Source organism: Aethalodelphis obliquidens, unplaced genomic scaffold (genome assembly GCF_003676395.1).
Source record: "Aethalodelphis obliquidens isolate GAN/ISIS:26980383/991018 unplaced genomic scaffold, ASM367639v1 scaffold3, whole genome shotgun sequence".
Classification (NCBI taxonomy): Eukaryota; Metazoa; Chordata; class Mammalia; order Artiodactyla; family Delphinidae; genus Aethalodelphis; species Aethalodelphis obliquidens.
The window spans coordinates 37650654-37677538 of NW_020837947.1; the positions used below are offsets into that span (position 1 = coordinate 37650654).

The 26885-nt window shown below is 35.8% G+C and overlaps 1 protein-coding gene across 1 annotated transcript in view; it reads left to right on the plus strand.

Annotated features, from left to right (window-relative positions):
• The window catches only part of LOC113605895 (triadin-like), a 118153-nt gene that overhangs the window by 30734 nt on the left and 60534 nt on the right, over positions 1-26885 (plus strand). The window contains exon 2 of the mRNA XM_027079594.1: positions 22143-22352. Within this exon, the coding sequence (XP_026935395.1) occupies positions 22143-22352 (210 nt within the window). The remainder of the gene's footprint in view (positions 1-22142; positions 22353-26885) is intronic.

A 26885-nucleotide genomic window follows, 5' to 3' on the forward strand; every position in this document is an offset into this window, starting at 1 on the left:
CAACACTGTCTAAGCAACGGAGGACAGGACTGGGTCTTGTCTGATTTTATCTCTAACACTTGATTCTCATGGTAAATGCTCAATATACATTTATCAAAAAAATGAAAGAGGAGGAAATTATGATAACTGCTCAACAGTTAACTTTGTTTAGCAATGTTCTGAGAACTCAGCAATTTATTTCAGATAGATGCAGTGTTTACTCTTTTGATAAAAGCATTAACTCTAGTCTCATTTTCTTTAATAAGATATAGAAGAATATCAGTAGGGTGGATACATTATTGCAGTTGATGAATTTAAGAAAATTAATACCGGATACATTTGAATTGATAACTTCAGTTCATTCCCAATGTTACTTTCAGAAATGTGTGCTTCAAGGTAAATATTTCTGAAAAGATCCAAATTTTTAAACAAAGTTGCAAAGTAGATACACAAGGGAGTTTCCAGTTACCATCTCAGCAAGGAGTTCAGAATCTGTGGAAGATGGACAATGGCAATAAGAAAAGTGTAAAAAATGTCAAATCTTTACAAATTAGGGAGAGCAGAGTCTAGATCCATCTTTTGTATTCTCGTAACATAGAACAATGCCTGGAACAAAGTTAAGTGCTAAACAGACATTTGATGGATGAATGTACGAATGAATAAACACAGAATATTGGGGGAATAATTTAATAAATGAGTGAACTAAGCTCATATTATAATATTAAGCTATGAGGTAAAATAAACCAAATATAATATCAAAGTAAGACAGCTTGACAAATCATGACAGACCTTAATACAGAAAGAAACAAGTATAAAAACAAAGAAATTTTGGAAGGAGGGAAATAGCTTTAAACATAGTTTATTATACTAAAATGTTAGTAGAAGATAAGATGTGGATTGAATTTGGTCTGAAAGACAAAATCAAGTGGTTACCTTTTTCCTAACGGCCTCACAGATAAGACTAAATAAGGCTGTTCATTCCTAGTTCCAGATGTCTGTCTGTGATCTTAGTTTAGATTATGTTTACAATTAATGAAAAATCAAATTTGGACAGAAACACAAGCATGCTTCTTGTCTATAATACCTTTCTAATTTCTTTTGGGCTGACTCACCATACAAGAAAAAAAAAAGTCAAAATGCATGGGATTATGGTTGTGACTGGATTTCAATAGCCCCATGAGCTATCAATTTTGTTATACATTAGCCTTTCGAATAACAAAGATGTGAGTTCTAGATATCTGAAATTTAAATAAGAAGTGATGCTAAATTGAATAATACATCCTAAATCCAAATTTTAATTTTGTATTGCTGTACAGTTTTATAAATTTAAATTGCATGCTTATTTTAAATATAATCACTGTCCTTTGGCTAAAGTAATAGTCTGAAGTCATTGTTATGGGAGAAATAATATAATGACTAAGTTTTGCCTTTGTTGCTGTTTTGAGGCTTTTACCCTGGACTGTGGTCGCCAGTCCATAGGGCATATGGAAATCATGAGAGTCTTGTTTTGAAAGCTGCCCTTTCCAAAGTCTACCTTCATAAGTGCTGGGTGGGGGAAGTTTATAGTAAGTATTACGACTTTATGGAGCTCAGTTTCTCTTTGTTGCCAACAGCATCTTCATTCCTTTTCCTTCATTTGGCAATAGATTGACGCAGGGTAACTCCTGGAGTTAGCTGTGTTGGGGAAGGGCAATAGGTTTAGTTAAACTTGGACCTTTTCTTTTTATTCATACTGACCTTGAAAACATATTCAAATGTACTTTCACTTCACTAGAATATAGACAGCATGAGAGTAGGGACTGTATTCCCAGCCCTTAGAACCAGTGCCTGACATATAGTTACCTCAGTAGATATTTGCTATTATTGTTGATACTCTAGTTCAAGCTGATAGAACTAAGTCTAACTATCTGGGTTCTAGTCTTGACACCACTGTTTTGCAGTACTTATCACATAATCTCTCTGAGCAACAGTTTTCTCTTCTCTCAACTGAGAATGGGATTAGCTTCCCAGTCTCCCTCAGGAAGATCAGTTGATAATAATACATGTGAATTTGGCATTACAAATTCTGAAGTGTTGCACAAAATATGATATTGTTAGCCCAACAAACAAAAACTTTTTGAATGGTTATTTATTACCTTCTGACCTACAGTTCCCCTGTCCATATTGACCAAGACTGGGACTGCCACAAGTTATGCCCTGCAGACGAACACCAGGTCGAAGAAGCAAGAAAGGGTGTTATCAACCAAGGAACGCATAAGGCTGCAAATAAGAAAAGAGTTATTTGATAGTCTTAGGAATTGCGATTTGGGAAATACAGATCAGGTAAAACCAAAAGAGTTCTGGGGAAGAAAGAGTGAGGGGCTCATAAAGGCAAAAGCCACAAGGTTGTGAAAGTTGTCTGACAAGAATTACGATTGACTCTGATGCAAGAGAGGACATATTTGTCTTTAAGGGATAGATTATGATGAGTGATTTAGGGTAAGTGTCCATAAGTATCTGGAACACTGGGCAGATGTTCTGGATGCTTGCTTTAAGACCATAAGTGGACAAAGCTCAGATTCCATCCAGGCTGAGAAGTGCATAAGTCATACACTTCCTCAGTGGCCTCCTGGCTCCTTTTTTTTTTTTTTTTGCGGTACGCGGGCCTCTCACTGCTGTGGCCCCTCCCATTGCGGAGCACAGGCTCCGGACGCCAGCGGCCATGGCTCACGGGCCTAGCCGCTCCTGCGGCAGGTGGGATCCTCCCGGACCGGGCACGAACCCGCGTCCCCTGCATCGGCAGGCGGACTCCCAACCACTGCGCCACCAGGGAAGCCCCTGGCTCCTTTTTAAAGAGCTCTCTTACCAATACCAACTCCATTTGGATTTTCCTTTCACAGTATAAATCTAGCGTGTTCTCTATTCGGTGTGCCCTGAGCTCTGGTGTAGCAGTTGCGAATGCTTAGAAGGGACACTTCTATTGATTAGCACAAATGTGTCATTTAGAGTAGCTGGGGCCCTGGCCAAGACCACCATTCTTTGATTCTGTTACACTTGATTTAATGTTGAAGAAACGTAGTCCCTGTCATGATGAAACCTGCTTTCGAAGGTACAGAAAGGGCTGCAACTTTATTCTTAAATCCTTGTGGCTAGGCATGCATGCAGCAAGGGTAAGCAGAAGTGTCAACGATGGTGTAACAAAGCATTATGTTGTTCTTAAAGAGCTGATCGATTTTGGCCCTTAGAAGTCAGAATTGCCAATGGCAATGCATGTTTTTACTTACAAAATGAGAATTCTGTCTATGTTGTACATCCAGGAAATATATAATTTTAGTACTATAATCTTTATTAAAAGTCTATATGCAAATATTTAATATTCATCATCTCAAATTTGATTATGCTATACTTCAAATAGCCTTTCATAGCCAGCCTTGTATACTAATGCAAATAAACTTTTCAAGTATGGTTAGCAAAGAGAGTGAGGAAAGGATAAGGAAACAAGTGGATGTAGCACAGTTTTTAAAAAATATTTTCATATTTGGAACTTTTCAGTTGTGTTCGTTTTATTCAACTGATAAGTGCAGTACAAATAATAAATTATTTTAGTCTTAAAAAATTTATAAAGAGCCGTAAATGCATATAATAATATTTAGTAGAAAAAATTGTGCTGAACTGAAAATTCTGCTCTCCAGAGTTTATATTTAGAAAGCAAAAAAGGGGCACTAGAGTTAGTTCTGTACTTATGAACACCTCCCAACAATACTTATAATTATCTGTGAACATGATGGTAGTTGCTCTCTTTCCTCAGCCATCTTCTTCACCACCAGACTTGTTAATATTTTTTACACAAAACTCTGAATTTTCTTCCCATCCCCATATGTATGTCTCCACCTAAACAAGACTCAGGATGCAAAAGAGCTGAGAACAGCTACCACCCTCCTGTCCCCCCAAACTTTGTTTCCACCCCTCCCTCATTTTCCCATAACAAAGCCTCCTTGCCCTCTCCTTAGCCCCCACTGCTAGGACTCTCCACCCATTCACTCCATTGTTGACCCATTGTTGGCCCTCTTTGTCTGATCCTAAATCCCTTCCCTGTCCCCCTCCTCACCCCCACTGGTGCCCTTTCCAGTAAAGCACTCCACTGTTCTGGGGTCCCTCCTCCTGGAGAGCTGCAGGCAGTGGCTGAGGTTCATCTGTGTTCATCCTGCAGACCCCTTGTGGGTTCAGGGGGAAGGGAAGGCATTGTTTCTTGACGTGGCAACAAGGCTTCAGACACTGTGATAATCTGGTGATAAAGGAGCAGATGCAAAATGTGCCCTGGGAGCAACGGCCTGGGCCTGAGAACACAAAGGGCACAGAGGGGTTCATTCTCTCACACAGCACACGAGTTTGGAGCATCTCCAACGTAAGAAGCACCGTGAGGCATTTGATATTCAGGTCGGCACATCAATTCACTAATACTTACCCAGGGCTGGTCATTGCTCTGGGCACTAGAAGTAGACAAATGAATATGAGAAGCTTCAAGGAGCTTACATTTCTAGTTGGAGACTCAGAAGCATAAACAGGCAACTGTAATATAACATAGGTAGGTCTTAGATAAATGTACAAAGAGGGTGGTCTGAAAGCATCCAGGAGGGACATTTAAGTCACCCTGGAAGTTGATATCTAAGGCTTTCTGAAAGATCTGAGGCTTAAACTGACTAGGCCCTCATGTAGGTAATATACAAACATGTTAAAAAGCATGAGGATGTCTACGGTTTTATTTGTACAACAGTTCAGCTGCATAATATTAAAAAGGTTTTGATTGGCATACTGAGACCATAACCAACCTTCATAATATTCTTTAATTAAAATGGGGAAACACATTTGTGCTCCAAATAACCACCTTATGAAAAAATCCTTTGGGACCTAATGCCTGTTTAGAATAAAGAATAGCACCAAATTATGGCAGAGATAAACAAAAACTGCAATACTGTGCTTTTTGTAATTGGTGGTGAATGCATTAAAAACATTATGGGTTTTTCATATGAATGAAAATGCATGATTTTATCCATTATGCATTCTGAACATTCATTGGAGAAATACTTTTCTGAATTGTTTACATCTCTTGGCTTTATTATAATGGTAGCTATGAATGAGTTGAACATCAGTTGTATACTTTGCAATGCAAAGTCTCTTCAAAGAAATGAACCTCTAAGCCTCCAGGGCTTACATTCTCAGTTATATAACCCCAATTACCATATACATGAAAAAGCGGTTTAATCTCAGTACTTCAGAATGCCATGTACAGAGCTAAAAGAGTGATGGAGCTGAAGTAATTTTCCTCCTAAGAGAGACATTTTAAGCCATATTTCTATGGAAACATATTTATCACTATTATCAACAATACGTTAAAGTAAGGAAAGTTAGTTATAGAGGGAAAAGAGTAAGCTATTGTGCCTGACACTGTGCTAAAAACTCCATTCTTCATGACAATCCTGTGAGGTAGTTTTAATGATTTTGGTTTTATAGGTGAACCCTAAAGTACAGTTGCCGGTAAAGACCAAAGGCAGGATTCAAAGCCAGCACTGTTCCATCTACACCCTACTTTTATGTCACTATGTCATATGCCTCCCCTATGCCTGATTAGTATTTTTTAAATGCTAGCTTAAATTGCTTCCTGATTTTAAAACCACTTAACATATATTTTTAAGTTCTTACCTTGTCAGTTACTCTCCTCAAAGAGAGGGAATTGGCGAACTTTTTCCATAAAGGGCCAGATAATAAATATTTTAGATTTGGTGGGCCAAATGGTCTAGGGTACAACTACTCCACTCTGCTACCTTAGCAGGAAATCATAGAAATAGACAAAAGACAACACACAAACAAATGGGTGTGGTTGTGTTCCAATAAAATTGAGTCCTGCAGAGGGAGTAGGGGGTAAGGTGGACAACTGGATAAAGTCATTTCTGTCTTAGGCTGCAGACTACTCACATTCACAGAGGAAAGAACAGACACAGTGTGTCCCAGGAATCACAGAAACTTTGGGTTGGCCATAGTATATAAATTGAAGGGATGAGTGATGGGAGACAGAGTTGCCTTAGACTTGGTGTGTGCGATTCTTTGTACTCATGCTTTTTGTCATTATTAGGGTTAGGGTAGATAACAGAGCCTCAAAGGTAGAGGTGACAGTGATATGATCTGTTGGTTTTGTGTCACCTGCATAAAAGCCCTTTTATTCCACTTAGGACTACGCTATAGGTCACGTTCCCTTCATGGCACTTACTGAGCACTACAGTTAAGAGTATCACTTTTTCACTCTCAGCTGGTCTTGTTCATTGTAGGAAGGGAAGGGCGGTCCCTGATTTACATTTGCAGAGACTGACTGCCTTGTAGACAGGTGGAGTGGCACCCAAGAGGTCCCTCAGTCACCTCTGCTCCAGTGCCCAGTTCATGCTCCATCCCCAAACTTTTGCTATTGACCTGTGGTATATTCTTTATGTCTTTAAAAAGATAATAATCTGACAAGTCCTTTTCTGATTACTCTCTCCTTTCAGAAGAACAAACGCCATCTTTAAAAAAAGACAAAAAGAAAAAAAATTGAAAAAAAAAAAGACAAAAAGAATACTTAAGTGCTTTTTAATTTCTCATTTAGGTTTGCAAATCTATTTATGGAAAGTCTCCTTAGCAGCTATTCAGTCTTTCATCACGATCCATTGCAGGGCAAATTGCTTTTGTCCCATTCACTAATGGCTTGCTTTACAGGTCATAGAATCTGAGGATTATGTGACTATAGAAAGGGCCATATGAAAAATAATAAAATACTATTTCATAAGAGGCACCAGAATAATGAGTTTTAAAAAAGACTTTTATTCATAAGGTCTGTGAGAAGTACAAATGAACAACTGAATAAATTAATAAGTGATTTCATTAAAATGTTTTGCTTTACATAATTAAGACAAACTTTATAGATTATTTTCAATTTCATGAGAAACAATTTGTAGGACACCAGGAAATGTTGCTATTTTGCTATAAACATTTTGGTAGTACTATGGAGTCTATGGGTTCAAAAATTGTCATTTTTATAAATAAGGAATGGTGGTTCTCACAGACTGTGTACCTTAACACTTTCTGTATTACAGAGGCATATTCTGGGCTGGGATCATATTCTAGACTTACTTTTCTTGTTTGTTTGTTTTGGGTTTTGCAATTTTTAGGCCTTCTTGTTAGAGAATGGGATCTGATCATTTGGCAACTGAGAATTCTTCACGATTGAGTGATAAATTGAAAAGCTTTTTTTTTTTAATACTAAAGATATGTTATCTAAATAATACTAAAAAAGGTTCAAATCTATTTTTTGACCTTTCACTGTATGACTTTTAAGCTGTTTATTAACCTGAAAGGATTCCCCACATTGTGAGTACTGAGGGTGGTAGATTTTGTTGAGTACATTTTCTTAGGATCAATCAGCAAATATTACAGCCAGGATTTTATTCTGCTTAATTGCATTTATGCTTCCGGCATTTTTAAATTATTGGAGCGAATGTTTTCTTTTTCTGGGATTGGTGAAGGAAGGGGTTATTCTTTGAAGAAACATTTTTACTGTAAATATTTTAATTTAGCAATCATTAAGTTTTTTATGACATGTTATAATTAAATCATACAAAGCCCATAATCTACAAGAAAATTTTCTCTGAAAGCGTAACATTCATACATGTTGATTCTTTTGGCAAAAAATAAAATGTGTAGTCTTTATTTACATTATAGTTTATGGATTAAGGCATAGAGGATAGAATTATTTAACAGTTAAATATCTGATTAAAAGGATCTAATATTTCAAGTTAGTGAAAAATGAATAATTTGGACAAGTAATTAAGTATCTGACCTAATTGCCGTTACTTTGGGTTTTGATGGTCTATCATTTCATTAAAATATGTAGATGGCATATGCTTGCCTAACCTACCATATTTGTGTGTGTGTGTGTGTGTGTGTGTGCTTAGTTGTGCATACAAATTTCAAAATACATACACATATTTTTTAATCTAACATTTCTATAACAGAAGAAAAACAATCAAGAGCATTACTACCAGAAGCCATCACTTGAACAATTTCACAGTGACCTTTGGAACTTTGGAACATAAGTGCTCTTTTTGAGTCACTGTGGCTTCTGAAATGACTGAGTTTCCCACAGGAAATTTTATATATAAATAAAATTATATATATATATATACATATATATATATACACACACATACATATGTATATCCAGAAAATCTGGCTTGTGTGAGTGTCTTTAATTTTATCTTTATTATTCTAGACTTATTTTGATCTAGAATATCTTTAATTTCCCTGGAGCAGAGATGCTATATATGCCTAAAGCAACATAATTATGATCAGTTTTAGGACTAGGGTATTAACCATTATGATTTTCTCCTGAAAATTGCCTTAGCAAATTTTTTTATGATCTGATTCTTTTTACAATCTGTGGAGTCTTTTTAGGAGGCACACTTCCTCAGAAGTAAGATGCAGAATAGAATTGATGCCATCTTTGAAGAACCTCCTTTAATACTGAATCAAAGGGTTTAATATTCATATTTGAATATTTAATGCTTTTTGTTATAAAATTAAAGAGGAAAGTGAGTTTTTTATGCAAGAAAAATGATCCTTAAATTGTTTCTCACTTCTCTTCTACAACGGAGGGAGACATTGGATGGCAAGCATCTTGTAGAGCATAACTGTAGAGCTATGTTACTCAAGGGAAAGCTGCTTAGTAGTTTCTAAAAACGCATGCTATAGGGCAAACACAATTTTATAAAGCTTATTTTACCAAATTTGCTATGACTTGGTAATACTAATGCAGCTGTAATGCTTGAATAAGCTTAGTCAAATAAAGCCTATAAAAATGCTCACTCCACCGAAATAACTGCTCTGGGTGATCTAAGGTCAGAAATATGTGTCTGTCAATAGTAAAATCCTATTTGGATAAGCTTTTCAAATGATAGGTTAGGGAATTTCACTGTTCCTTGTAATACTGACAGTTCCAACACCTAGAGTTGACCCTGGATTGACTCTGAGGGAAGTGGCTCCACTCTCCTAGTGATTAACACCAAAACCAAAGTCAAGTCCACCTGACAGTAAATACCAAGTAGGTTCTTAGAGGACAGTGACCTAATTTTCCATTTATTTCTTACTCCTTGAGGTGCTGAGGATATAATTTTATCTCCAGAATACTCGACAAAGTGACTGTTCTTCTGCTCAATAAAAACTGAAATGTTGATGGGTGTGAAGGGGCTAGAAGGAAAAAGTTCAACAATTCATCATTTTGTTTATCTGTTTGCTTTTTCAAATTGTTTTGTATCAGAACTTTAATTTCCCAGAGAAATTAGTTGCCAATGAGTGGCATCTTCTTCACATACAATTTAAGATCAATTTTAGGTCTATTTGGACAAACAATTTAGAGGATGAAGATGTTAGGGACTAAGCAATACATAATACTTTGAAAACTCCAATAATGAGTAGACTTCAGAAAACTGGTTCTCTTTAACTCCTCTGTTTCAGTTTCCTTTCATGTCATGTGTGCAGCTTTATCAGCTGTTTCAAAAACCCTATGTGCTCCTTAGAAGAAAGATTTGTATAAAGTATTATTTGTGTTTACCTAATTGCTTGCATTTTTGAAATATGGGCATGGATACCTTAATGTTCTTTTCAGAAATACATAAAAGAGCTTCAAGCTCATTTGGAAGTCTTTTGAAAGGCACAGGAAGCTGCTTTTTTCCCCCTATAGATTAGATGATTTAAAAAAAAAAAACACACAGCAAATCTTCTCTCTCTAAATTTTCAGGCTGCATTTTCTTCATGCAATATGTGTATTTTCTTCATGAGATATACAGACTCTGTTCAGAAAGACGAGGGTTTGAGCTAGGTTATTCTGATCTGTCTAAACCTTTCAAATAGCTTAATGAAGATTTGGGTTCAAGTTAAACAAAATATAGTAATATCCTATTATAATGGTATCCAATTCTAAGCATATATTTTTTCTCACAAAAATTCTTAAATATTTTACTTTGTTAGATATTTAAAAATTCTAGACAGAAGAATGGATAAAGAAGATGTGGTACATATATATAATAGAATATTACTCAGCTATAAAAAAAGAACAAAATAATGTCATTTGCAGCAACATGGATGGACCTAGAGATTGTCATAATGAGTGAAGTAAGTCAGACAGAGAAAGACAAATATCATGTGATATCACTTATATCTAAAAAATGGTACAAATGAGCTTATTTACAGAACAGAAATAGAGTCACAGATGTAGAGAACAAACTTATGGTTACCGGGGGGAAAGGGCAGGGAGGGAGGGATAAGTTGGGAGATTGGGATTGACACATACACACTACTATATATAAAATAGATAACTAATAAGGACCTACTGTATAGCACAGGGAACACTTCTCAATACTCTGTAATGACCTATATGGGAAAAGAATCTTAAAAAAGAGTGGTTATATGTATAATTATAACTGATTCACTTTGCTGTACAGCAGAAACTAACATTTTAAATCAACTATACTGCAATAAAAATTTTTTAAAAATCTATGTGTCTGGGCTTCCCTGGTGGCGCAGTGGTTGAGAGTCCGCCTGCCGATGCGGACTCTATGTGTCTGCTTTTAATCCAATTATGGCAATAGCATTAATTCTGGAGTGACTATAGAAAGTGTCAATTTATATTACTAATGAAAATAAAGGTATTTCATTATAAGTTTTATTTATTTTAAAAACCCCTGGGGTACTCAATGAAATCAGTTATGTCCCTACTTAATGGTTATATACTCTAAAATATCCTTGTTCATATACATGTACATATGAAAATATTACTGAATATTATGAAAATATTACTGAATATTATTGAATTATCACTACTTTTCCATCCAATGGATACAAATTTCCTTATAACTAGAAAGCACAAGTCTAGTTTTATTTATGTTTAAGTATATCAAAAATAAAGCAGGTTGATTCATGAAACAAATGCCTAAAAACTCACCCAGAGAAGTAAACTTGAAAGAAATTTAGGTCTTAGTTCTTGCGTTTCCTTAAATTTCCAGAAAGTAGCTGATACAACATGAGAAACCAATCATTTTATATGACTATAGTTTTAAGCAGAAACAATACATGAAGTCCTTATTATTATTACCGAGTACATTTATATGAAAAGAGTATGAATATGCAGTGTGCTCTTTTTGGTTTGGGGGGACTGTCACACTCTCTTAATGGAAATAAAGTAGAAGCTACTGTGACACCAGAATGACAGGATTACTACTCCTTGTGGGGTAAAATCAGCAGGAGATGATTAATTCTCAAGGAAGAGTTGATTTCCATGAAAATGTCTGTAAGGAAAAGAAAGTAAAAAACACACATTAGGGCTTCCCTGGTGGCGCAGTGGTTGAGAGTCCGCCTGCCGATGCAGGGGACACGGGTTCGTGCCCCGGTCTGGGAAGATCCCACATGCCGCGGAGCGGCTGGGCCCGTGAGCCATGGCCGCTGAGCCTGCGCGTCCGGAGCCTGTGCTCCGCAACGGGAGAGGCCACAGCAGTGAGAGGCCCGCGTACTGCAAAAAAACAAACAAAAAACCAAAACAAACGAAAAAACACACGTTAGAGCCAACAAATCATGGAAAGCCAATGATTTTGAAGCATTGAATTTAGAATTTTTTTCGAAATTGAAATAGCAGGTCATTACTCAGTCCTTTTCTATTTCACTGGGTTTGTAATTCAATGACAATGGGGCAATTTAGCAGGAAGACTGCTGGGGCTAGGTAAAAGCATTTCAATTATGTATATTTAGCGCAGGAAGAAAATGTGTCAACCCAAATGTAAAATACTAGAAAGTTAATTTCTCAAAAGAACTGAATATAGTTCATGGATCTTATGTCTGTCCTGTTCAAATCATATTTGCTAGGAACCAGTGTCTAACTTTTCTTTGCCTAAAACTGAATCCACAGAATTTGGGAGATTTTCTGTCAATTCCATACCCAAACTTCAAACTCATAAAATCAGGCCCTAAAATGACTTATCTTCTTGCATGAGACTTTCTGGGTTCATGACGTCAGGATGGATTATTTTCCTAAAATGAATCTGATTGAATATGTCAAAATCATTGTCATAAAAGAAGTCACATCATGGGTCTTGTTAATTAATTTCCATCCCTAAACTATCCCACTGTGTGTAGTACACACTGACATTTTGATTTGGGCTACTTGGGCATGTACTGGTAGTACGGCTCCATGGCCATGATTTCCTTTAATTTAGTATGAAAGATATAGCTCTATTAAAATAACTATGGTTATTACGCTTAAATATATTAATATTCTTTTGAGTAGTTTTTAAATAATCAGACGGAAACATGCATGCTACGGACTGAATTGTGTCCCCCCCCCAAATTCACATGTCAAAGCCCTGTTCCTCAGTGTGATGGTATTTGGAGATGAGGTCTTTGGGAGGTAATTAGGTTTAGGTTAGGTCATGGGGGTAGAGCCCTCATTATAGAATTAGTTCCCTTATACCACGAGACAGTAGAGAGCTTGCTGTGCTCTCTCTGCCATGTGAGGACACAGTGAGAAGACAGCCATCTGCAAGTCAGGAAGAGAGTCCTCACTAGAATCTGACCATGCTGGCACCCTGACTAAGACTTCCAGCCTCCAAAACTGTGAGAAAATAAATTTCTGTTGTTTAAGACACCCCATCTGTGGTCTGTGGTATTTTTTGACGGCAGCCCCAGCTGACTAAGAAAATGCACCATCGCGTGTGTAAATTGATCCTCAGCATTTTTATTCATCTGCACATTTATTCTGCCTAATCTGGTTGTAGAAACCTCTCCTAGTTGTTGCATCTTTTGGAGATTTGTCAACCTTAATAATGTTCAAGATGCTAGTTTTAATTGCCTCATTAGAAAGGAACGTCTCTGCTTAATTATTGACATTATTTAGTAAATACATGCTTTTTTTAGTCAAAGAGATTGCACATCTTTTTCTGTGCCCCACTAGTCTTTCGTCCTCTGTGGAAGACTTAATTTTGTTGACCAGCTAAACTTCCCACTTCTCATGAGATGTACCTGAACAGATGTGTTTTTTTAACTTTAATTTTTATACAATTTTTAAAGGTTATACTCCATTTATAGTTATTACAAAATATTGCTGTATTCTCTGTGTTGAACAAAACAACCTTGAGCCTATCTTACACCCAATAGTTTGTGCCTTCCACTCCCCTATCCCTACATTGCCCCTCTCCCCCTTCTTCCCACTGATGACCACTAGTTTCTTCTCTATATCTGCAAGTCTTCTTCTTTTATGCTATATTCACTAGTTTGTTGTATTTTTTAGATTCCACATATAAGTTATATCATACAGTATTTATCTTTCTGTGTCTGACTATTTCACTTAGCATAATGCCCTCCAAGTCCATCCATGTTGCTGCAAATGGCAAAATTTCTGAACAGATATGCTTTTACTTCTATCAGTAAACATACATCTCAATTCAACATTTTATCATGTCATAAAAATATTTTTTCATTTGTATTTATTTTTCTGGATAGAAATCACTGCCTACCACACATCCTTCTATATGTAGAAATAGATGTTATTTAACATGACACTTTCTTTAGCTGATTCCCTTAGCAAAACTTAAGAAGTTTTTCACGTTTAATAAGTGTTTGTTGGGGCCTCGCTGTATAAAAAAGTGCTGTGCTAAGTTCTGTGAAAGGGTAAATGACTTGCTTCCAACCTGGGGCTTTGTTGAAGACAAAAGAACTATACAAGAGTTGGGACAATTTCACCCATATCATTGTATTAATCAAAAAATGTTATAGAATCATAGGTAAGAACAGTAGTGTTCACTTCAAAAGAAGTGAGGCATTTGAGGCAATTCTTGAAAGAAAAGTTGGCTTTTAAAAGTGGAGTTTCAGTAAGACCATTGTTTTTTTAAAGAAAAAAAAGGAATTCATCAGAAATCCTTGCCCAAGTTAGATTAGTAAAACCCAATGTATTTTACCTGTAATGTGTTAAGAGTTCAATACATATTGTTTCAGAAAGTGAATTCTAGTTATGCACTTACCATTGCTTTTCACCTTTAAATTCAGATTACTATTTGTAGGAAAACAATTATCCTGAATGGGGAGTAACTGCTAAGTTGAAAATGAAAAGTTCAAAAGGTAGGGGAAACCTAGGGTTACCGCAACTAATACAAGAAGAGACATCTATTACTTGGCAGTAAGGAGTACTGGGAAGTGGCTAGCAGGTCACAGCGAGGGCCCACTGCCCAGGGAGGGAGATATCCTGCCTCTCACTCAACCAGAACACAAGTGAGCTCTTCCTAGAAGGAGCACTTCAATATTAGAATCTGACCTTGAAAACCCCCAAAAAAACTCATTTCGTTTACGACCAAGACAACGCAGCCACTCAAAAAATAAGAGTGAGATTTGAGATTTTCTTTCAAAAATGAAAATAATTTTTTTAAAAAAAGGAATCTGGATATTTAGATCATTCTGACTGATCACCCCTCATGACAGAGATGAAGGAAAATAATTATTTACATTCCTAGCAGAAGCAAGAGCATCAGTCAGAACTTCTGATGGCTGGTAATGCAAACACAACCAAATTAAAGGAGTTTTTATATTCTCATATAACTGGAAATCCAGAGATAAACCTGACTGTAAACACAGCTGGCTCCGTGAACCCACACAGTGGTATCTGGACTCTACCTCTTTCTACCTTGCAGCAGATTCTTCAACTGGTGGGCTAGAGGGCTACTGGTAGACCCCACCAGCTTGGTAAACCAAGCAGAAAGAGAGTATAACTCCAGTAGTTCCAAGAAAACTGAGGAGGACTCTGATTGCCCCATCCCTTCGCAGTCTTAGGCAAGAGGGAATGTTCTAAGTGGTCAGGCTTGTCTTAAAGACCCATTCCTATGGTTGGGGGTTAGGGGAGTGTTCACTTTCTAATCCCACTACTGGAAAAAGAAATTCACTTCCTGGAAGGGTAGAGGGAGCGAGTGGGTAGCAAGGAGTGCTAGATAACGCAAAATATAGGTGTATATCTCTTCATCTTTGCAGGTAGATTAGGTGGCCAAATCATCCTCTGAAATATTACAATAATCACATACCCTAAATCTGGGGAAAGAGATGGCAGTTTAGGGCTTTCATGATTGAAACTGGCAGGGGGTCCGTTTCCGGTTTAAGACAAAAGCAATTTTTACCTTGAAAGAGAGTGAATAGCTTTTCTTTAAGTGCTTAGAATCTGGATTCTTCTAAAAATTTCTCTAGGTTACTTCCTATGGTTTACCAATATTAGATATATATCAATTAGAATGTCTAGGATTATTTTGATAAAGATTGTTTTTGTGAGTTGTCATGATTTAACTTGCCTCTCAAAATCTATTTTCATTCAGTTTATACTAGAAAAGCATAATTTAGTTGTCACAGATTTCTATGTATATGATACATAGACATTCTTTTTCTTTATTGTAGTGTAGTTGATTTCCAATGTTGTGTTAGTTTCAGGTGTACAGCAAAGTGATTCAGTTATACATATACATATATCATCTTTTTAGATTCTTTTCTCATATAGGTTATCACATAATATTGAGTAGATTTCCCTGTGCTATACAGTAGATCCTTGTTGGTTATCTATCTTTTTTTTATCATTTATTTTCATAAAGTTTATTTGTTCTTACAGAGGTTGACTTCCTAAAATCAATAGTTTAGTCGTTTAGGTTTTCTCGTACAACAAGAAAAGAGCACTTGAAAAATTCTCAAAATGAAACTAATTTTTTTAAGTCTGTAAACTACTGTTTTGCCAGCATGGATTCATCACATCTGTCAGGGGAAATACAGCAATGGCAAAAGAGTATGTGATCCTAAAACGTAGCAGAAGCATCCTATTACCTGTTTATTCTGCATAGTTCACTACAAGTAAGGATTGCATCATATCAATAGGTTCATGTCTTTCCTGTAAAATAAAAATATTTTAGTGGCTGAGATAAAAAACTGTATAAAGAAAATTTCATTCCTCACTGATAATCTTATAACTTGCTACCTATAATTTATCTGATAAAAATGGTGTAGGCAATCTAAGCAAACAGCTATTGTAACAGCTGTGCTATCTTCTCACTATCTATCTTAAATATAGTAGTGTGTGTGTGTTCATCCCAAGCTTCTGATTTATCCCTCCCTGCCACGTTTCCCCTTTGGTAACTATAAGTTTGTTTTTGCTATTGATACACAGACATTCTTCAAACACTAGGATTAATAAAATATGCAATTTAAAAGATGGATTCTTCACTTTTCAACTTTATTTGCTTAAAGATCTTTTCAGTAGAGTTTCTCCAAAATTCTTACTTATATGCATGTTTTCTGAAACACTTAAAAATGTAGCAAAGGTCATTCTTGTGACTGGGAATTACATTCTTAATATAATTTTGAAATAACTTTTTTTTTCACTGATAGTATATACTGCCCTGCTCTCCTTTGCTCTCTAATTTTTGAAGAAAAAATTTAGTGTTAGAGTATTCTACAAACCACATCGCACAGTTAACTGTGAAATTCAAATTAATGCTTTTATGAAATGAATATGCAATATTTTATTTATACCATTCTAGAATATAGGTGTCTTCCTTGAGCATCCTAGAAGAGACTGTATTGTATTATTCCCATAGGAATAATAATGGGCAAGTGGGCATGGCACTTTCCTCATCTGATTAATAAGGCATGATGAGGTTAAGTGAATTCTTTCAGGAGACTTATGATTTATTCTCCAATGCATAACCTGGCTGCGGTCTTTGGAGCTACTACATAAGCAGCCCTAATTTTACTTTATGGAGCAGAGTCTCTTGGCCCTTCAGCCAGATCCCCACTTCTTTTTTGTTTTGTTTTTTTGTTTTGTTTTGTTTTGAACTATTTGTTTTTAACTTTTTATTTTATATTGGAGTATAGCCGATTAACAATGTTGTGATAGTTTCAGCTGCACAGCAAAGCGACTCAACCATACATATGGTACATATACATACCTGCAACCATACATATGCAGGTATCCATTCTCCCCCAAACTCCCCTCTCATCCAGGCTGCCACATAACATTAAACAGAGTTCCCTGTGCTCTACAGTATGTCTTTGTTGGTTATCCATGTTAAATATAGCAGTGCAGATCCCCACTTCTTTTGAAGCTGATTCTGGCTACCTGGCAATCAAAATAATTTGTATGAAATCAAAACGAATGGAGTGAAAAAGTAGGCATGGAAAGTACTGTCACATATCCTTGCTGCTCTGCTCCAATTGTGAGACACCAACTTTCAAGAAACATCACCCAGGGCTTCCCTGGTGGCGCAGTGGTTGGGAATCCGCCTGCCAATGCAGCGGACACAGGTTTGAGCCCTGGTCCCGGAAGATCCCACATGACGTGGAGCAACTAAGCCCGTGCACCACAACTACTGAGCCTGTGCTCTAGAGCCCGCGAGCCACAACTACTGAAGCCCGTGTGCCACAACTACTGAAGCCCGCGTGCCTGGAGCCTGTGCTCTGCAACAAGAGAAGCCACCACAATGAGAAGCCTGCGCCCCGCAACGAGGAGTGGCCCCCGCTCGCTGCACCTAGAGAGGGCCTGTGTGCAGCAGCGAAGACCCAATGCAGCCAAAAATTAAATAAATGAATAAATAAATTTATAAAAGAAGAAACATCACCCATATCAAATTTCTCAGTAATATTTACCTCTCATTTTTCCACCATATCAATAACTAGCTGTTTTCATCTCCAAAGTGCTTCTCAAACATTAAATAATCTCAGATTACACACTCTATTCTTTGCATATATCTTGAGCAGCTGTCAGAGAAGGCAATTTATTTCCCCTCAATTTTATTCTTCTTGGCACTGTGTGGCTTCTATGAGTAAATCTGAATGGAAATTGAAAGTTACAACCTAGTGTGTTTCCATAACAAAGGCAACACATAATTTTCCTTAAGCAGGGTAACCTTCAGGTTACTTTCAAATTGCTTATGGTTTTGCTGTTGGATACTCAGAATGTTTTCATCACCTTGGAATCTTGATTAATTCTTAAGTGGAATTTTTGAGGATGTGAGGATGAAAAAAAAAATAGAAAAGATTAAAAAATTGTTTAGTGTTAACTTTGTCATTTTTATTTGTTTAAAATGTCGTACCATAATTGTTTTGGCAGGACTGTAAGGGGAAATAAAATTTGGAATTTATATTAAAATCAGTTCTTTAAAAAATTAAAAGTCATATTTTAACTCTGAACTTGCATTACTTCCTGAATTTATATACTCTCTCAATTTCCTGATAAAAAAGGGAAAAAATGTAGAAATTCTTATCCCATAAAAATTTTTCTGTCTTTTAAAAATGGGACCAGAATTCAACTAATTTTGTATCAAATCTCAGTAAGTTTATTTATTCAGTTTCAAGATACCAAGCAGGTGTGTATGTTATTGTCTGCAGAAATACTCTCTTACACACAGTTCACTGAAGTGAATCTAAAGAGCAAAAGCAATTCTTCCCATGTTCTCTATATAGTGATAGTAGGAAGCCTTCCAGAAGTTAAAAAACTGGAGTTTAGCAACATATCAGCTTTCACGTGGGCCTCTCCTACACACTTATAATTCACTTACTGTCCTGCGAATCATTTGATTCACTTGTAGCCCCACTTGAGTCTTGAATCGCATTTCAAAGTATTTCTATCATTCATCCATTTTCAGAACTGCCATTAGAAGTGATGGGAATTTGGCACGAAATTCAGTGAAAGGATATGATATGAGTTGTTTCTAATTTTTCTTTCTTTGAGCACCACCTCAGGTACAAACTGAAATCTGTTTTTTAAAGTTATTTTTCCATCTTGGTATCATTTCAACTAAATTGAATTTTAGAGCTTGGGATATGTATTCACATAGATTTTCAGAGAAGAAAGGAGATTCATTGTTACTATTATTAATTTATACCTAAAGTTGTTTTAAAATTTTAATTAAATGATTTTACCACTGATGTGTCTCATCAGCTTTTTACTCTTAAAAATATATGCCTAGATTTACCATTGTCATCTAAAAATAGTTGTATTAGTTATGTTTGGTTATTATTAATACCTACTAATATATACACTAGAATGCATTTGATTTTCTTTTCCCTAGTCAGTCTAGAATTTTATGTCATTTATTTTATTTCTATATAGGGGAGGAAAGTACCATTTTATGGGTAAAGAAACGAAGAAAACTTTATTAACTAGAGTACTTAATTTTGCATGTGGTATTTTCATTTCTTCTGTCAACAACTAAAAATTGTCTTATGAACTGAATTTATACTTTAAGTACGCAGTGCACACATCTGTTTGACGGTTCAAACTTTATTTTTGTACTTTAAAGAATTCAGTTACATATCTGATAACATTTGTACAATAACAAAATAAGTTTATTTGTTATCAATCATCTCTCTTAATTTTGTTAATGGGGCAAAACAGGATCCATTAATATGAATAAATTACAGTATGTGTCCCTGTTTTCCTGTATTACAATAAATAAATTGATTAGGAAAGACATGGAGGAAGTCATAGCATTCTTTTTTTGGTTCCCTGAAACTGTCTTAGCCTAATGTATATGCTATTAAGTGGAAATAAATGTCTGCACTTATCGAGGAGTTAGTCCCTCAGCCTTTGTTTCTAAGGTTAATCTTGCACTTCTAGCCCTTCCTTATCATGATAGTAGTGGTTGTAGTCCTACCTGTAGAAGTAGTGGCCAAAGTAACGATGATAGTGATGATGACAATGGCGAAGATTATTCTAAAAGTAACTCCATTTAGGTGAAATTCATTTTGTAAAAAATGTCAAAGAAGTTTCCGGTTGGGAGTGGAAAATTTTTTTTTTTAATTTTTAATGTCAAAGAAATTTGAAAATTTGCTTTTTTAAAAAAATTTAGGAATGTAATTTAGAGATAAAATTGAAAATATTTACTTATGTATATTAGAATGTGATTAATCAAAATTTTCTCTTCCCTGATATGTAATTCTTTAATTGTTGTAGACAAAGTAGCTCATATTTAAAGTATATGAAATATATCATTAAGCTGTAATTTTGGCAAAAATATTTGGATTGTTAGGGGTATTTTTTCTCTTTAGTACTCAGTTATTTACTCCACATCTGTGTAATTTCTGGTTGGTCTTCAATTGTTCTTAAATGAAACATGATTGTTCCAAATAGTCTCTAAGTTTCCTCTAGAGATAACTTTCTATGAGTCAAGGCTTGTCAATATAGTTATATATGCCTGCTCTCCATTGAGGGGACGCTTTCTAGTTATGCAAAGGCAGCAACTTTACAGAAGAAAAATGAGTTACAAAATTTTTAAATGTTTACTCTATACATAAAAATATCATAAAAAGGGCTTCCCTGGTGGCGCAGTGGTTGAGAGTCTGCCTGCCGATGCAGGGGACACGGGTTTGTTCCCCGGTCCGGGAAGATCCCACATGCTGCAGAGTGGCTGGGCCCGTGAGCCATGGCCGCTGAGCCTGCGTGACCGGAGCCTGTGCTCCACAACGGGAGAGGCCACAACAGTGAGAAGCCCACGTACCGCCAAAAAAAAAAAAAAAAAAAGTCATAAAAAGAAAAAGTAAACAGTTGAAGGAAAAAAGTGCAACATAAGTTTAGATAAAGTGGTACTATCCTATATGTGTGTGTTTATTTATTATCATATATGTATACACACATGCATACATGTAAGTACATTTACACGTAGACACACTCATATATGTATATGCAAATATACATATACATTATGTATATATGTATATGTGTACACAACTTTATAAACCACCAGAAGGAGGTTTATAGAAAAATGAACAAAAAACTTCACAGGATAAGAAATATAAATGAAAAATAAACATATAAAAAAGCTTATCTCTAGCAATCAAAGAATTGCAAATGAAGTAGAATTTTCCTCCTGTGTGATTGAACATATTTTGAATAGCGGTAATACCCAGGGTTGTCAAGGATAAGGAAACAAATTATTTTTATTTTCAAAAATAAACTAATTTTCAAATATATACATGTATTCTCAAAAGATATAAAAGTGATTATATTATTTGCCCAGAAATTCTATATTTAGGAAATTGTCCTTATACAAAAATCATTAATATGTGCTGAGAAAACTTCTGCCATGTCCCAGGGTAGAAAGCTGTTCAACTAAATTATGCATAGCCATGGAATGACATGCCATGCAGCCACTTAAGTGGTATTTTATGGAATATGTACAGCAAGAAATCATGTTTATTATATATTGCCTAGTAAAAAAAAACTAACGGAGAGTGTGTTGATGACTTGTCAGAAATAAATAAAACATATTTATGTATTTACTTGCATGTACAGAAAAGTAGGTATAAATAGAAAAATATGTCAACAGTTCTTTTTGCGTGGTGAGAATACAAATAATTATCGATGGTAAATCTATTGTTTAATAAAAAAACCAAATAATTATCTATTTATTTATTTTGCTATTTTTTATATTTTTTGAATTTTCAGTCATGAACTGAAAGTGTAGACTTTTGTAAGCAGAAATAAAAAGTTTCTGGATATAATAAGATTTTCCAACATTAATCTCTTAGATCTTCTATGCCCCTTTCACAAATAAAAATTAATGGCTTTAATAGAGGGTCAATTATGCTGTTAAACCAGAATATCCAAAAGAAATTTCATCCATTTGAACTATTTTATCACTGATTTTGTTTCTCTCCCAGAGGGGATATTTTTGCTTGTATTTAGACCTGACATATGAACCTAAATAAAAAAAAAGGTTAAAAAGCAACTTGACCAAAAAAGCCATTGCCCTTGATGGTATTGGGTATATGAGGCAGTAAGGGACATGCAAAAATGATTGAAGATTATGACATAGTTTGTGGCCTGGCTGGCAGTACTTATGGAACTTGGGAGGCGAGGAATGCTGATTATGAGGGCCTATGTGTATCAGGGTGGAGGGTAAATTCTGAGAAAGTGAAATGTGGTAGCGGGCAGGGAGTTTGGCTCTACCACTAAAGAGGTGTATTCTGCCATAGAAAATGCTATAAAAGAGCTATATATACCTATACAGTCTGTGTTTTGTGGGGAAGGGGTTTTTGTCATCAATATTTGACATGAAATTCCAAATTGTAATTCTCCTTTTCCAATGTTCGATTAGGAAATGCATCTACGACCACAACTGTGATAGACAGCAAGAATGGATCTGTGCCCAAATCCCCTGGAAAAGTGATAAAGAGGACAGTCACAGAAGATATAGTGACGACATTCAGCTCCCCAGCAGCCTGGCTTCTGGTCATTGCTCTGATCATCACGTGGTCAGCTGTGGCCATTGTTATGTTTGACTTAGTGGATTACAGAAACTTTTCAGGTAAGATCCATGAAGTTTGGCTTTTCTTTTTTTTTTTTCTTTTTTTTTTTAATTAATTTTTATTGGAGTATAGCTACTGCAATGTTGTGTTAGTGTCTGCCGTACCGCAGAAGTTTGGCTTTTAAATGGAAAGAAACAGAGTTCTCTCCAGCTCTGGCTTTGTTTCTCTTCACCCTGCAAATAAACAAAGCATCCCACAAACATGCTTGAGGGCCACTAAGGGCTAGTTCCCATCTTCACATTTCCTTCTAATCTTTGCCTGTTCTCATAGACTTCAAATGAAACCTGATTTGAAGAGCTGAACAAAAGCTCAATGTTATAGTTTCATGAGGATAACAATTCCAAAGCTTGGTAGATATTTGGTTTGGGAATAGGGACTTTATCAATCATTAATAAAGGATAATTTGTGGATTTTACACTCGGCTATATAAAACCAAACCCAACCCAAATAAAACACTTTTGGACAAATGGAAAATTGTGTATTTTTAAGTCCCCCACTATCTGGCTCCAAGTTTCCTTCCCAAACATTCTCTTTGCTCCTCCCATTAAAACATCCTATTTCGATTTCCTAAAAATAAAGAATGTTAAAAGGAATTTCGAGGAATTACTTGTAATGCGATACTATGGCCAGCCATGTGTTCTTATAGATTCGGAGTGAAATAGGAATATCACAAGTTAGGAAATTTAGATTTTCATTATGGCCTATCCAATCTCTGAGTATATTGTTCATCTCTTTGTTCAAGGTCTTTCTGTTTTTTTAAAATTATATTTGTCTATTTCCACATCTGACATGCTCTATTGAGCATGTGAGTTCCTTGAGGGAAGGAATCGGTCAGGTGCTCAATAATTATTAAATGAATAGATGAATGAGTTTATGCTTATGCCTTTGTATCATAAGCAAAAACATTTTATTAGCTTCTTAATGTGCTCGTTCATATTTGCCCTGTGCACCCTGCAACCTACCTGTTCTTTCTTCAGTAAGAGTGGAATCAGTAGAACTCAGAAACTATAAATACTGTAAGTTGCACTCTATATACTGAGAGATCCTCTACTTCCCATTATGGTATTTTACTCATTCAACAATTATTGTCAAGTATCTACTACATATGCCAGGAAATGGCTATGTTAAAAGAAATGCAAGTATGAATAACACAAAGTCAAAAAACTGTATAGTTTGGGTTTATTGATATGGAGGTGTGACTGAGATAACTCTGCCCCCTGTACCGTTGGTAGCTGGGTTAAAGTGAGCATCATCTAACAGGTAGAGCTAAGTCTCATGATGTCAACCAAAGCAAAAGGGCTATTTATCCAGAGCCATAAACCTCTGCTTTAAGTAGGCAATAGTTTTGGTATATTGTGTAATGCAGACTCTTAAAAGAATATACAGTTGAAGTGCCTATAATATAAAATATGACCTAGAATTTTAAGTGAAAAACAGTTGTTTACATTACTCCAGGAAATTTCATTTCCCTTGAGCCTATATTGACTGATATTTTTCATCTGTTCTTTTTTAGAATTTCATTCATTCAAATTTTAGAACTAAATATGGTCATATAATATAGTTCTTCAATTTTTACAGTAGATGTATTTTAAGAATTGTGTGTAAATCTAATATTTGTAAAGTTAATATTTTAATAAGTATACTAAATAAATTACTGATGAATTTGTTCTTAATTATTTGATAAAATGAGCAGCTACCTATAATTAAATTTTCAGATTAGATTACTTAAATGTAAGGCACATAGTCCACAGTAGAGCTTCCTTGGACCATTGCAATTAGTTACTATGGATAATGCCTATGTTCCTGGCATTTCATTTGATAGGGGAAAATAACCTCTGTATTACTACTACTTCACTTCTTCTTTCAAAAAGTGTTTGCTAAGTACATCATCTTTGTGAAGACGACTCCTCCAGTTCTATATATTTATTAATGACGTAACCATCTATCCATTTCCTGCAAAAAGAAACCTGCAAGTCATCTGTTAAATCTGCTGGGCACCTGATCAGTTACCACACTGTATGCCAGCCAACCCTCTTATGACTCATAAATTTGCTCCCTCCTCTTATTACCACAGTCTCCATTACTACACTTCAGACCTTGATTCTCTTTTGAGGGGGCTAATGCAGTTTCTTCTTGTCTGCCTCATCCAGGCCTCTCCCCTTTAACATTGCCCCCAAGGTATCTTCATAAAACATAAATTTCATTGAGTATTTCTGCCAAGTACAAATTCCTTGGCATGAAATTCAAGTCCTTGGCTTAGCCCTTTATTTTCATCTTGTAATTCCGCTCATGCACCCCGTTTTCCAGCCATACTTCCTATTGCTCTCACCTGTTTTCTTTTCCTAGGAAAACATACACTCTCACTCCTCCCTGCCTCTGCTTATACCATCCTTCCCTCGTTCCCTGATCCAGTATAGCAGAAAGTGTAAAAAAGTAGTTAAGAATGTGAACTCTGGTGCTGCATTTCCTTGCTATTAAATCCAGATCTTGCAACTTTATAGCCCTTGTGATATCAGAAAAGTCACTTATTCTCTCTTTGCTTCAGTTTCATCATCTATACAATAGTACATATGTAATAAGATTAAGAGAATTATACAAATGAATATATTTGGAGTGTTTAGGACAGAACCTGGTTTATCACAAGTACTGTATACATTTTATTTTTTAAATTTTATTTATTTATTTTTTAAACATCTTTATTGGACTATAATTACTTTACAATGGAGTATTAGTTTCTGCTTTATAATAAAGTGAATCAGCCATACATATACATATATCCCCGTATCCCCTCCCTCTTGCATCTCCCTCCCACCCTCCCTATCCCACCCTTCTAAGTGGTCACAAAGCACCGAGCTGATCTCCCTATGCTATGCAGCTTCTTCCCACTAGCTATCTGTTTTACATTTGGTAGTGTATATATGTCAACGTCACACTCTCACTTCATCCCAGCTTACCCTTCCCCCTCCCCGTGTCTTCAAGGCCATTCTCTACGTCTGTGTCTTTATTCCTGTCCTGCCCCTAGGTTCTTCAGACCCTTTTTTTTTTTTTTAAATTCCATATATATGTGTTAGCATATGGTATTTGTTTTTCTCTTTCTGACTTACTTCACTCTGTATGACAAACTCTAGGTCCATCCACCTCACTACAAATAACTCAATTTCGTTTCTTTTTATGGCTGAGTAGTATTCCATTGTATATATGTGCCACATCTTCTTTATCCATTCATTTGTTGATGGACACTTAGGTTGCTTCCATGTCCTGGCTATTGTAAATAGAGCTGCAATGAACATTGTGATACATGACTCTTTTTGAATTATGGTTTTCTCAGGGTATATGCCCAGTAGTTGGATTGCTGGGTCGTATGGTAGTTCTATTTTTAGTTTTTTAAGGAACATCCATACTGTTCTCCATAGTGGCTGTATCAATTTACATTCCCACCAACAGTGCAAGAGGGTTCCCTTTTCTCCACACCCTCTCCAGCATTTATTGTTTGTAGATTTTTTGACGATGACCATTCTGACGGTGTGAGGTGATACCTCACTGTAGTTTTGATTTGCATTTCTCTAATGGTTAGTGATGTTGAGCATCCTTTCATGTGTTTGTTGGCAATCTGTATATCTTCTTTGGAGAAATGTCTGTTTAGGTCTTCTGCCATTTTTGGATTGGGTTGTTTGTTTTTTTGATATTGAGCTGCATGAGCTGCTTGTAAATTTTGGAAATTAATCCTTTGTCAGTTGCTTCGTTTGCAAATATTTTCTCTCATTCTGAGGGTTGTCTTTTAGTCTTGTTTATGGTTTCCTTTGCTGTGCAAAAGGTTTTAAGTTTCATTAGGTCCCATTTGTTTATGTTTGGTTTTATTTCCATTTCTCTAGGAGGTGGGTCAAAAAGGATCTTGCTGTGATTTATGTCATAGAGTGTTTTACCTATGTTTTCCTCTAAGAGTTTTATAGTGTCTGGCCTTACATTTAGGTCTTTAAGCCATTGTGAGTTTATTCTTGTGTATGGTGTTAAAGAGTGTTCTAATTTCATTCTTTTACATGTAGCTGTCCAGTTTTCTCAGCACCACTTATTGAAGAGGCTGTCTTTTCTCCATTGTATATTCTTGCTTCCTTTTTCAAAGATAAGGTGACCATATGTGTGTGGGTTAAGCTCTGGGCTTTCTATTCTATTCCGTTGATCTATATTTCTGTTTTTGTGCTAGTACCATACTGTCTTGATTACTGTAGCTTTATAGTATACTCTGAAATCCAGGAGCCTGATTCCTCCAGCTCTGTTTTTCTTTCTCAATATTACTTTGGCTATTTGGGGTCTTTTGTGTTTCCATACAAATTGTGAAATTTTTTGTTTTAGTTCTGTGAAAAATGCCATTGGTAGTTTGATAGTGATTGCACTGAATCTGTAGATTGCTTTGGGTAATATAGTCATTTTCACAATGTTGATTCTTCCAATCCAAGAACATGGTATATCTCTCCATCTGTATGTATCATCTTTAGTTTCTTTCATCAGTGTCTTATAGTTTTCTGCATACATGT